The sequence below is a fragment of the Mesocricetus auratus genome, unplaced genomic scaffold (assembly GCF_017639785.1).
Source record: "Mesocricetus auratus isolate SY011 unplaced genomic scaffold, BCM_Maur_2.0 Super-Scaffold_100006, whole genome shotgun sequence".
In the NCBI taxonomy this organism is placed as follows: Eukaryota; Metazoa; Chordata; class Mammalia; order Rodentia; family Cricetidae; genus Mesocricetus; species Mesocricetus auratus.
Window position 1 is genome coordinate 53,803,973 of NW_024429190.1, and position 13,285 is coordinate 53,817,257.

The 13,285-nt window shown below is 48.8% G+C and overlaps 1 protein-coding gene across 2 annotated transcripts in view; it reads left to right on the plus strand.

Moving 5' to 3' along the window:
• Window positions 1-1,401: 1,401 nt before the first annotated feature.
• Kit (KIT proto-oncogene, receptor tyrosine kinase) overlaps window positions 1,402-13,285 on the plus strand; it is a 76,483-nt gene continuing 64,599 nt past the window's right edge. For both annotated transcript variants that reach the window (XM_013121055.3, XM_013121056.3), the window contains exon 1: window positions 1,402-1,552. In XM_013121055.3, the coding sequence (XP_012976509.2) occupies window positions 1,486-1,552 (67 nt within the window). In that variant the 5' untranslated portion in view covers window positions 1,402-1,485. The remainder of the gene's footprint in view (window positions 1,553-13,285) is intronic.

Below are 13,285 nucleotides of genomic sequence, written 5' to 3' on the forward strand. Positions count from 1 at the left end.
AGCTAGATCACTTGAGTTTAACTCCCAGGATCTACAACAGTGAAAAGAGAGAACACACTCTCAAAAGCTGTTCTCTGACATACACATAAAATTATAAAAGTAAACGAATATAAAGGGAAAAACACAATACCATGAGGCTTCAAACTCTGTCTCCCCACTATTAGGTGTGTAGTCTTGGGTCACTTTAAGAGCTAAAATAATAAACGTTTATTCTTCACAAAGTAAGCCTGAATAATGGGATACAGAACTATAAAAACCCTATACAGGGGGATTGTTACAGTCCACCCACGGAGAGCCACAGAGACCATAAAATGCTGCTAAGTAGATGTCTTAACAATTACTTTTGGAGCTAAGAACAAGAAGAGTTCAGAGCAGCTGGGCTCCCAGCATCCACAAGGTGATTCACAACCATCGGAACTCTAGTTTCAGGCATCTGCAGCCTTCTTCTGGGACTTCTGACCTCCCTGGGCACTAGTCACACACGCGGTGTGCAGACATACAAGTTGCCAAGACACACACATTAAAAAAAAGTCTTTAAAAGATAATTGTTTTAATTTTATCTTTCTCCTAAGGCTGCCCAGAGCAGGAGGAAGGTAGGGGGAGCGTGTGAGTGTGTTGGGGGGGCGGGAAGGCGGGGGTTAGATAAAAAAAAACCCACAAGAGAAAAGACACCCAAATGAGAGTGTTTCCAAACCAACTACCTCACAAAGAGTCTCTCCACACTCCACTGGCCCAGTTTCCACAAGTCTCAGCAGGAGCTGGGTTGGGCGGAGGTCCACACTGGCCAATAGAAATCAGCTGTGGTCTTACAGGTTTCGCAGCAGGTGGAGAAACTGAGCAAGAAAAATTACTTTAACGTGTGCTCAGCCTTGCGCCGTGGTGTGAGGCGCTACAATTGGTCCCTCTCTACTAGCAGGAACCAGAACAACGTTGGGGACCCAATTTCCTAATCCTTTCGCCCAGCAATCCCGACTCGTAGCACTTCCTCTGCCCGCCGAGTATAGCCTCCCCCCGCCGGCGTGTGCTGCAGGGTGGGGTGGGGGAACCCCCGCGGTTGTCCTTTATTGTCTAGGGAGCACCTGTCAGGTGGCTGGCCGGTGCCTAAAGCGCGCGTGGCTCCAGGCTTCACAAAGCGCGGGCAGCACCTGCGTGGCCAGCAAGTCGCCTGGGGCAGGAGGACCACCGATGGAGGGAGAGTGACGGGAGGAAGAGGATCCGGGATGGATGGCCTATGGGTGCTCGAGGTGTCAGAGGGCACGGCGCCCCCGGGATCAGCAAATCCCGAGAGTCCCGGGCACCAGGCAGCGGGAGGGAGCGCGACCCGGGAGGGAGGAGGGAGGGGCGTGGCCGCGCGCTGGGGGAGGGCTGGAGGAGGGGCTGTCGCGCGCCGCTAGTGGCTCTGGGGGCTCGGCTTTGCCGCGCTCCGTGCACTTGGGCGAGAGCTGTAGCCGAAAGAGGAGCTCAGAGTCTAGCGCAGCCACCGCGATGAGAGGCGCTCGCGGCGCCTGGGATCTGCTCTGCGTCCTGTTTGTCCTGCTCCGTGGCCAGACAGGTGGGAGAGCGCGGCCGACAAGAGGATTGCACCCTCCACCCGGTGGGCGCAATCCTGGGTCCGGGAGGGGTGTCACCAGCCGGGGTGCCTCCAGAGTGGTGGCTGTTGGCTTTTCCTCTGGCTGTGTGCTACAGCCAGTGCGAAGGTGGCGGGCGGCCGCGGGACTCTGTTGGCCCGCCTCGCTCACCTGCGCCAGGAGCGGGCAGCGGCGGGCGGTGGAGACCCTGAGCCGAGAGTCTTCCGGGAGCCGGGACCTCGGGACTGCTGGCTGCGGGCGAGTTTGACGATGCTTTTGTGCCGACTGAGCCCGGGTGGCAGTAGCTAGCGGCCTGGGGCTTCTCACCGAGAGCGTCCTCTGCCCGTGCGAGGCGCGGCCGCGGCTTCCTTTTGTTAAAAGTTGCGTGTGGGTGACCGGCGCCCCCCGAGGATGAGCCCGCGGGTCCCCGGAGGCGCGCGGGGCAAAGTTGAGAGCCTTTTTAATTTTTTTTTGCTCTGCAGCCGCTGCTTCCCCACCGCGGGCAGTCTTTGTGTACAGGGCTGGGAACCCAGCCGCAGTCGCTCTGGTCGTCACCCGCGGAGACGAATCTCGGTCTTGCTTGTCTCCCCCTTTTTTTTTGCACGGAGAACACGCGGCGAGCGGCTCTGGGGCGGGACCCCGCGAGCCTGTAGGTGGCGGTTACGGGGACAACTTGAGCCAGGCGTGTGGCGAGCAGCCGCTAGGTTGCAGACTTTTTCCTTTTGTAAATCTCGTGCTAAAGGCTCGCCCCTCTCTGCAGCCGCACGGTGTACATTGCTGCCACGCGCCGGGGAGCTGCTGCAGCCTACGTTGGCCGCCAGCTCCTGGGAGGCAGGGACCTCGTGCGGGGACGCAGCTGTTCCATGCCACCTCGTGCGCACAGTATGAGGGACGAGCCAGCTCGCCCTAGCTTTGGAAACCCCTGGTCTCAGCGTATGAGACTTGTAGTCGCAGGTGGCCGTTTTCTTTTGGAATCCCGAAATCTAGACTCCCCGTCTCACATGATAGCCATCCTCTGGCCTCATGGGGTGGGATGGGAGACAAGGGGTGAACTTCATGCAAATTCCATTTGTTTCTTCAAGCTATTAGGAAAACCAAGGTACCTCTGCAAGGGGACGTGGGTCTCTAGGTGATGTGTAGGCTCCTGGAGCTCCTTAGCCCTGCCCCTTTTTGCCAGGTGTCGCTGGTGCGCTGCCTGTGCGGGTTGCCTGGCTCTAGTCATGAATCTCTGGTCTCTCCCAGGTCGTTTTCAAAACAAAACCCAGAAACCCTTTAAGGTTACCTTGACGCTATAGGCTAGAGAGAATCTGCGCTCTGGAACGAAGCGCCCAAAGGCCAGCGACGCTGTGTGACCTGTTTGGAGCCCACCGCTGGCTGCATTTCTCAGATCACACTCTCCCGATGCGTTTGAAAGGCGGCTTTCGTGTGTGTGTGTGTGTGTGTGTGTGTGTGTGTGTGTGTGTGTGTGTGTGTACGTACATTTAGATCCCTGTGCCAGAGGAGGGGTCACCAGGGAACCAGCTTCCTAGGCGTATTTGACTGCTTGGCTGAAAATGATCCCAGCGATCTTTGTGTTTTCCACCTTGTCCTACTTTAGACCAAGGTGGAACACCGGGAAGATCATAGTTCCCACTTAAAAACTGAAATGTAACAATGGTTTGCATCTTCCTCCTGATTACTGTATTCTGACCAATAACTTTGGCAAAGAGAATTTGAAGGTCTGTTGCCTAATGACAAACCCTTGCTCTGCCCCTCTAGTTTCAGGACCTCCTTTTAAACCTACAACCTCCTTGGTAATGTACCCTTGGGAGGGTCAATTAAATTCGGAGGGGGTGGTGTCTTCAGTTTTCCTCTTGGGGTGTGTGTGTGTGTGTGTGTGTGTGTGTGTGTGTGTGTTGTGTTACTGTTCTGCTCCTGGCTTAGCAGGAAGCAGTTTTGTGTTTTTGTTTACATTGTGATCTCTTTGGAGGCTAGCAAGTGCCTGCTCTGTAGTAACCCCTCCTCCTTCCTGGGCATTTGCAGCTTTTACAGCTCAACAGGATGGTCCTGAAACAGTGAATCAGATCTTACCCCTTCCTGCAGGTGCAAGACACTATTCACTCATGCACCTGGCATCCTGGCTTATGATCCTACTGGAAATAATCTGATAGTTCTGTAATAAAGAGATCCCGATAATTTCACTTCCCCCACCCATCCACGGATTTCTTTTTTCTTATGACGTTTTAAATCATGCATGCCACGCTTTCGCAACACACTTTCTAATGTGCCTTAAATATCGTATCATGGGCGTGCTTTGTGCATACGTGGGGCTTTATAATCAGCAAATGTCTGCCAGGCCCCGTGCTGAGGGCTTTCCCTGCTGTTTCTCTACTCAGGGAACCTGGGAGGTCGGACCACTACAGCCTATACTATTTTCCTATTGGAGAACAAGTCACTTGCCCAAAATAATCAGTGAAGGAGCCTGAGCTCAGCTCCATATGCCTACTGTGTATCCATTTATACAACTTGCCAGAGTCTGATGTAAAGTAAGATGCATACAAAAATATTTAATGAGTGCTTACTATAAGCCCAGTCCTGTTCTGAGCCCCCGAGGCTACAGAACTGCTGATTTTGGTACAAGGGCTTCAGGCTACCTGTCTTGGAATGTTTGGGTTAGTCTTTTCAATTTAAGTGGGTTAATTTTCCAGGAGGAGTCACTGTATAGCTTGGACAGGGGCATGTGAGAGGGTTTTGAGGGGTTAGCTGGTTCCATCTAGTTAGAGTTCCTCAGAAGGGAAGATAAGATATCTTTAAAATGATTTTGAAAGCCATTCCCAGCCCCCTCAAATAAAAATGATTACAGCATTATAAATTTGTCCCTGATAACTGGTAGATCCCAGCAGTTGTTTACTCTGGCCGAGCATGGTGAAATACAGTGACCATTTACCTCACTCCCAGAAGACATTCTCATCAGAAATGTGTCAGGTATTCTGTGGGCTTCCCTGTAGTGCCCCGAGGTTGCAGATGTTGTTTTGGTGATGGATTTTACCACTGTTGTTGACAGACCTTAGAAGTAGCTCCTAGGATTTTGACTCACTTCCTCCAGCTGATTGAAGGACATTAAAGGAAATGAGGCAAACCAGCTGCGGTGTCCAGAACACAAGTCTTAGCTGGATCTAGGTGTAGGGTTACCCCTTAGGAGCAGCGGGGCATAGTCTCATTTCTCCAGAATGAATTAGGTTCAAGTGTTGGCAGACGGGGGTGTGGGAAGTGCTGTAGTCATGTGTGATAACTTTTCCAAAAGTGGGATTAAAAGACATTTGTAGGGATCCAAATATGCAAAATTTCATATGCAGCTTCAGCAGCATCAGTCGATATTTTCACGGCTGCAACTCTGGGGCGAGCATAGCTTGGAAGGGAGTCAGTGGTAGGGAAACAGTTTGAATCAAGGACAAATCCAGTATGGCTTTTGTTGAAAGTAGGAGGGACCTGGGGACAAGCCTGGCCTCCTGGCTCAGATTGCTGCCTTTATGGGGGCATGCATGGTTGTGTGGTTTATCCTCGGACTTCAGTCTCCGATAAACGAAGAGTAGCTTTAAGCCAGTAGCTAGTTTGTAGGCATGCTTGTTTGGCTGACTGCTTCTAAAAATGCGGAAGATGTTTCCAACCAAATGCACCAGCCTGATCATCTCCCATCCGTCTTCTGCTTTGGCTTCCATCCAGTCAAGGTGTGTTCCCAGTCAAGGTGTGTTCCCATGCACTCCTTGACAGAATGTAACATTAAAGTTTAGTTATTACTATTATTTTAAGTTTTTTTCTTTTTTGACACAGGGTTTCTCTGGTAGCCCTGGAACTTGCTCTGTAGACTGGGCTGGTCTCGAACTCACAGAGATCCACCTGCCTCTGCCTCCCAAGTGCTGGGATTAAAGGTGTGTGCCATCACTGCCTGGCTAAGTTCAGTTATTATTGAGGGTAGATGGCATGGCAGGCCATTCTGCCACTTACCTGCTGTGTGATCGGGTACCAGATGCTTACCCTCTCTGTATGCTGGGAGGGGTCACGGGTCAAGGTGCAAAAGCCTTGCAGGAGGTTCCGTATGAGGTGTGCTAGTCCATAGCCCCTCTCAAGAAGTGGGTGGTTTCCACTGTGCTGGGATTTTATAGCCCCCTTTCAGTTTAGTCTCTTAGGCGAAAATGCAACTATGCACCTTGTGTAAAACCAGATTGTACTTGTTGCTGATGCATGCTGCTTTTCCTGGCTCTGTAGTTGTCCTCACCTCCTTTGACTTGCTACCAAAGGGCATACACGGTTTGGGATAAAACTTTAAGGAATGAGAATCCAGGTGAATAAGTCCCTCCTCTGGTCCCAGGAGCCCTTTTCTCTACATGAAGTGGCTGTGCAAATACAGAACCATAGGAGCTTTCTGAAGGGACTTTCCTGGACTACTTCCCCAGGAGTACAGGGATCTTGTGAACTTACCCTTGGCTGGGTTTTGACCCACAGCAGGCTGGAAACCACGGCTTTAACGGCTCTGCCATTCACCAGACCGTGCTTTGAACACAGGCAAGGCTAGTGAACACTAGACCAGTTTAACAAAGTTTATCAATCCCCCGCTGCGTCCTCACAGAGAGAGAAGATAGGAGCTCTGGTGGGAGGGACATGCTCAGAGAAAAACTGGGGGTGCAGATGACGGTGGGCAGGCGGGCAGTGTTTTCAAAGAGAGGCCCCTCAAGTCTAGTTAGGCCAGTGTTAGCAGAGACTAGGGGACTGTGGACCTCCACATTGGAGATCTTACTTTGAGATAAGGCTGAATCCTGCAGAAGGGGGCAGAGTATTCGCAGTTGTGTTAGTTAGAAGAGTCAAGAGAAACATGGAGCAAGACTTTCAGATCCTACTGGAGGATCATCCATGAGGGTAGAAAGGTGTGCCCCACTAGATTATCCTCAAGGAACCAGGGGAGGGGGAAAGGAGGGAATGCATTTAGTGTTGAGCTTGGTGCAGATTTCGAAGAAGGCCTTGAAAGCCAGGCCAAGGTGGACTTCACTGGGAACAAGGTCACCAGTCCAGGGCCACCTGCTTTGCCTTCTGTCCAATTAAGCAAAGCATGGAAAACAGTGCCCCATCCTGCCCGCAAACTTGGGACCTTACTATATAGGTGGTGAAGAAGGAAGAACTTTCATCCATCCATCCATCTATTTATCTATCTATCATCTTTTATTACCTTTAAAGTAAAATTGTATATCCTAAAATTGACCACTTCAACACTTTGGAATGTACAGTCCAGGGGTATTAAGTACATTTACATGGTTATGAAAACAGTCTTCTCTCTTCATCTTGCAAAACTGAAACCCTGTACCCATTAGAGAACTCCTCCCCACCCATCCCCTGGCTATTACTGTCTCTGGACCGTTCCCTGAGTCTGGTATGGGTAGACCGCACAGTATTTGCCTTCTTTTGTCGCCTTCTGTTGGCTTATTTTAGTTACCATAATGTCCCCAGGGGTCTTCTGTGTTGTGTTGTGTAAGGCCAGAATTCCATGCTTGTTTGTATTTTTAAGACAGGTCTTGCCATGGTGACCAAACTGGCCTCTTAACTCCTGGTCACCTTGCCTCTGTCTCTCTGGTGTCGGGAGCACGTGTGCTGTCACCATACCTGTCAGAGTGTCCTTCTCCTAAGGCTGACTAATATTTCTCCTATTGCATGCATACATACTCCGTGTGTTGTTTCTCCATTCACAGCTGATGGGAACTTGGATTGCTTCTTCCTTCTGGAAATTGTGGATGATCCTTTGGGGTGGCTCTGGAGGAAGGAGATTCTCTTTTCTTTTTTCTTTCCTTTTCCTTTCTTTTCTTAAGGGTATCTCATCTCAGAATGAGAGCCCTGTACCAGTGGAGAGCTATAGAGAAGGACATCTAAGCTCTTCAGTGGTACTGGACACAGGGGGTTAGGTATGCTCTAGTAGAAACAAGGGAGGGTCCCCAAGAGAAGGAGGTGGATAAAGATGGCATCCAGTTGGCACCACTGCCAGGCACCAAGCCTTGGGAAGGGGAGCTGGCGTTCTGCTGGTGTCAGTGCCTGGGAGTAATGGTGAATGTGGGGCTCACAGGACGGTCAGAGAGCGGGCTCACTGGGAAAGAGCATGGCGTCAGGCTTGTTCATTCGTCACCTCTGGGTTGCATTTACGGAAACTCAATTTCACAGACTCAAAGCTAGATATCAATGAAATTCTTTTTTTTGGGTCAGGTCCCTGTAAGAAGTAAAATGAAACCCTAAAGTCTCAAACTCTGGCTCAACACTATTATGAAAGGATTTGGGGGATTATAAAGAATTCTGTGTTAAGTGCACACCAGTCATATGATGAAAAAAAAGATGCTATGACAGGAACTTCCCAGTAGGAATGTGAATAAAATGGATGTATTGGGTGAAGATGTAGACACAGAGCTGATGAACACTTGGGGAAACAAGGACTTTGAAGGCAACTTAAAGAAATTGGATTTATTAAACCTGGAGGACATAAGGTGAGGGAGGTTTGGTAAATGGCTTGCATTGCCCCGGAAGGAAACTGGGATTTTTTTTTTTTGGAAAAAATTCTTTAATTGTGGGCTGAAAAAGATGACCACAGCTGGTTATGGATCTCTGCAGGAGATAGGAGGAAAAGCCAAATGTCACTGTGATACGGTCCCATCCCACCCAGCTCAGTTGGCTTGATGTCTTTTATGGTCTGCAACCCTTGTTATGTAATTTGGAAATGAGAAAATAACTGGCCATGTTTGTTTCCTAACTCCATTGGTGTGGGTGGACTATTTCTCATATGAACTGTGTGGACTCATAGGTTCGGCGCTATGGAATACAGCCAGGGAGGAAGCCACAGCCTAAAAATAGGTTATTGATCTGTTGGGGTAGGTCATCTAACCACAGAGCAAATTGTGCTGTGCAGTGAGTGACTGGAGTGCCAAGATAAGAGAACTAAGGAAGTCTGAGGTCCATCCTCACCTAAGGGTAGTGTGCTGTGGGGTCGCATGTGCTGTGGGGTCACCCTGCACCGTGGGTAGCAGCTTCTTTGGGTCAGTAACATTGCGTAAGAATGAATGATGAGTAAAGGGGGGAATTCCTGGCTCCAGGGAGCTGCAATCTATAGGGAGATCAGTGCTTGGCAGACCCCCTGGGATGCCATGTGTCATAAGCTTTAGTTGACAGTCTGGCCTTGTGCCTTACAATTGGGTTGGAAGACTCAAGGCATCACTCCTTAAGTAGAATGGTGCCTTCAAAGGCATCTCAGGGACCTGAAATAAATCTTGAAGAATGGGCTGTGATGCAGTCAAGGTTTGAACAGCAAAAGTAAAATGTTGAGTGAGCCAAAAGGCCCCCATACAGAGGCTCTGAGAGTGATTTACAGGGTGATGTGGGCTAATCTTTGGGGCACCTGGATTCTTCAGAATGCTTGGGAAATGGAAGCATTTCCCACAATGCCACATGTGATGAGATTTTTGTAAATAAAATTTGGCCAAGTAATCGCCTATTCAGAGAAGCTTTAAAAATGGGGAAGTGCGCATCTCACTTTTGCATGTGATTATGTCGGCATGTGTATCATACAAGTCCGGTTCAGGTATGGACTGTTTGGAAGTCCAGGGTTAGTTACACTACTCCTCTTCCCTCCCTGCCATCCTCTGCAAGCCACTCCCAGCCATGATTCCAAATAACTGAGCATCTGACAGTGACAAGAGCTGACTTCCCGCTCTTCGCTCATTGACAGCCTAAATCTTGAGTGAAATGTGAAACGGGGCACTCGACAGGCTTCAAAAGCCTTTTTTGTTTGCTTTTAATGTGAATTCTTGTGATCTACAAAACTAGGGATGAGCAAGACCTTGGTATTCTGCTTGGGCTGGGACACACAGGTTCTTTCTAGATTCCACGGCCACTGCTGCACTAGAAGGCTCTTAGATCTACTGATGGGCCCCATCCCAAACAATATTGGAAGGGAGTGTTCGGCCTCCAGCAGTCTGTATACCCAGGAATAAGCTCATCTCTGGATATGCTCACTATGCTTTGGAGCTCGGGAAATTAGGGTTTTCTTTGGACCTACCTGACAAAGATCAGGTGGCTGTTTGTGTGGGCAGAGTACTGTCACCTAAGGAAGGCATAGTGTATGTCCTTGACACTTGCCTGGTGTCCTTGACCTAGTGAGGAAAAGATAAGTAGAAAAAACGAACAGAGGAGAGACTGGCCTCCTTTGTCTGAGTCTTTAAATTGTGAGGCGAAATTTCCAGCCTGCCTCAAGTGACTTGGGGTGTTTCAAAGGATTAGGAAGGGGGGACTCCCAAACGTTCTGAAACTACCAGTAATTTGAAAATAACAGTCTACACACTTAAGCCGGGAGGTTTCTCTCTGTGCTGAGAACAAAGGAACGGTGGTCACAATGGATTTGGCCGTGACTATGTTTCTACTGGGAGGAGGTACTCACAGAATGGGGTCCAATTCGTGTATGATTCAGGGGAAAAACTGTACTGGGGATATTAGAAGTATTCAGGGTTGGTGGCATTGACTGTCGTTCTACAAGGCCAGTGTATGCTTAGAAAGGGAACAGAACTGCATTTTAAAAGCAGAGAAATCAGACAGGTGTTTTAAAGGTGATCATTAGGCCACTGAATATTTTAAATGCATTTCCATTTCCAATCTAATTGTCACAGTGTAGAGCTCCTTCATTGTTTGAATCCACAATTTCTCATTATGTAGCCCAGGCTAGCCTGATCTTTACTATGCCACCCAGGTGGACCTCAAACTATTGATCTTCCTGCCTCACCCTCCCAAGTGCTGGGGTTACAGGGATGTATGTGCACATAGCCACCTTTGGTTTTCTTAATTATGAAGGCATTAGAATAGCTAGGAACAAATTTGTCCTTGAATGTTCTTGGATATAATATGTCTCTTTAATGCAGGGAAATAGGTTCATTTTCAGCTGCGCCAGAACCAGAAAGCACCCTTTTGATAGAAAAGGGGACCCCCCCATTCCCCCATCCCTGCCCCAGTTTTAAAATAAGCTAGCATATGTAGAAGGGGTTGTGAGTTTTTTCTTCAGATCTGAATGTGTTGCCTAATTTACATTTCGGCATTTCCAAGGGACATTACTTAAAATGATCATCCAGTTTAGAACCACTGTCTTCTAAAGGGGCTGGGCGAGTGAGGTGAGAGGCATCTCCTGACGCAGGGAGTGCATGACAGCAGCTGTGTCATCCGCTGACCAGCACGGCTTCATTCTGTTGTATTCTTTTGTTCGGTTTTCTGAGACAAGGTTTCTCTATATAACAAACAGTTCTGGCTGTCCAAGAACTCACTCCATAGACCTGGCTGGCCTTGAATGAACTCACAAAGATCCGCCTGCCTCTGCTTCCCAGGAGGCATGTGTCACTCCTCCTCCCGTTGTTTTGTTCTTTTTGTTGTTGTTTGTTTTCCCGAGAGAGGGTTTTTCTGCATATCTTTGGCTGTCCTGAAACTAGTTTTGTAGACCAGCCTGGCCTTGAAAGGATTCACCGAGGTCTGGGATTAAAGGTGACCACCTCCTGGCCACCTGTTGTATTGTTCTTAAATTGAGCCTCTGTGAGTAGCTGTTAAAGTGTTGGGTGGGAGGTTAGCAGTGAACATCCTTGGCCTGGGGCTCATGTGCGAGTGGATCCTTTTCCTCTCAAGAGCCCAGAAAAGCAGGGAGGGAAAAAGTAGAGAGGAAGAAATTTGAAGGCCTGATTTACAAAAGTCTATGGAATTTATACTTCATGATCAGTGGCTTCTTGCCAATGAAGAGACAGAGAAAAAAGGTCAGAGAAGGTAACCGGGAGGCAAGAAAAGGAAATGGAGTGGAGGGGACAGAGCAGGGACCAGGTCAGTGGGACTTGTTGGGTAACTGGGGGCCATTGCTTTCTGGGAAGGGCTGACCATTGGCTGCTGTCCCGGTGGTTTGCTGTTCTTGATTCAGCCGGTGCTCATTTGACAGGGACCGAGTTAGAACCGAAATGCTGGGTCAGCCCCCACCTTCAGGATTTTGGGGCATCATTAGTGTGGCAGGGTGAAGATTTGGAGCCCTTTGTTCTGGAACATTTCAGCATGTTCTTCCATTGCAGAGGGAGGTGTTTCAGGGATCTGAACACTAGAGCTCTCAGGATCGGGGGGTGTGTGACTGGTTCTGTCCCACAGTTAAAAAATGTTCTGTCATCTTTTTCTCATTAAGAGCTTGGGCATGACCATATTAAAACCTACAAGCTTAGCCATTGACAGCCCAGTCCACCCCTGTGGCTGTGTTCGGTCTCGATGAAGTTACCTGCAGACAAGTGACTCATTTATTTATTTTGCATCTTAGCCTTTAGAGTGTCCTTTCAGATATCCAGAAAGCAATAATTTCTGAGCTCTTCAGCTTTAAAAATGGGATTCAATGACTGGGTGGTGGTGGCACACGCCTTTAATCCCAGCACTTGGGAGGCAGAGGCAGGCGGATCTCTACAGAGTGAGTTCCAGAGCAGGCTTCAAAGCTACACAGAGAAACCCTGTCTCGGAAAACCAGAAACAACAACAACAAAAAGCCTACAGACAATATCCACAGACCAATCTGATCAAGACAATTCCTCTGTCTAGCCTTGCTCGCCCCAGGTGACCCTAGGTTGTGTCAAGTTGATAATAAAAACTAGCCAGCATCACCATGTTTATGTTTATTGTCACTTGGCTGGGAAAGGGCAAACACATTTAAAAGAGCAGCGGGGGAGCCTCTGATTTGTCTTATTCCCTGGCCTGTTTGAAAAACCTTTTGGCAGCCATTTTTGTTTCAACACGGAGGAGCAGACGCTACCTTTATGGGAGGAGCAGACGCCACCTTTATGGGAGGAGCAGACGCTACCTTTATGGTTGCCTTTTTGCTTTAAGGCATTGTTTTGTGTAACCCAGGCTGGTTTCAAACATAGTGTGTGGCTAAGGATACCTCAAACTGGTGAGCTTCCTGCCCCGACCTCTCAAGCGACCTCTCAGCGACCTCTCAAGCGCTGGGGTTACAGGTGTGTGTCACACCTGGCTAACATTTTTTTTAAAGTGACGTTTCAGGGACAACATAGAACGGTGAGCTCTCAGATCCACAAGACCAGTCTTTCGCCTTTGTCCCTTCCCGGTTCATCCACTCATTCCTATGGAACTTGATTTCATCTATGAATATTTTCAGTATGCAGCTCTAAAATACTGATTCCCTTTTCTGAACAGTAATAGTGCTGTTTCTGAGCGGCCCTGCCCCCCCCCAGCCTTCCACACGTGGGGGAAGGGACACTTTATTCAAACTGGAACACGAATCGTATTCTACCCTGCCATGGAGTATTCAGTTCTCACCTTTCGCCTGTTGAAAATAAGTAATATAGAAGTAGGAACAAGTTTGTAAATGTTTGACCAACCTGAAGAGCGAGCCTGGGTTGGGAGGTTCACCCTGCCATTGCTTCTTGGGTGACTTCAGCTTTGTGCTCCTGTGGAAGGGGTCGTGTGTTTGCCCAGTCGTGGGTGTGTGAGAATTTTGCTGATTGCGTTCCCGAAACAATTAGCTTGTTTCAGTGCCCGAGTTTCCTGTAAATTGTTGATTGAGCGGTTCAAGCATGGTCAAATTTTGTTTTTAAAGAGAATGCTGGATAGACAGTGTGTTAGTATTTTCCAGGACAATGATGTTCTTCTAATAGGCACCTTTAGACGGATACCTTTGGTAGCGCTCTTGTCTGCTTCTT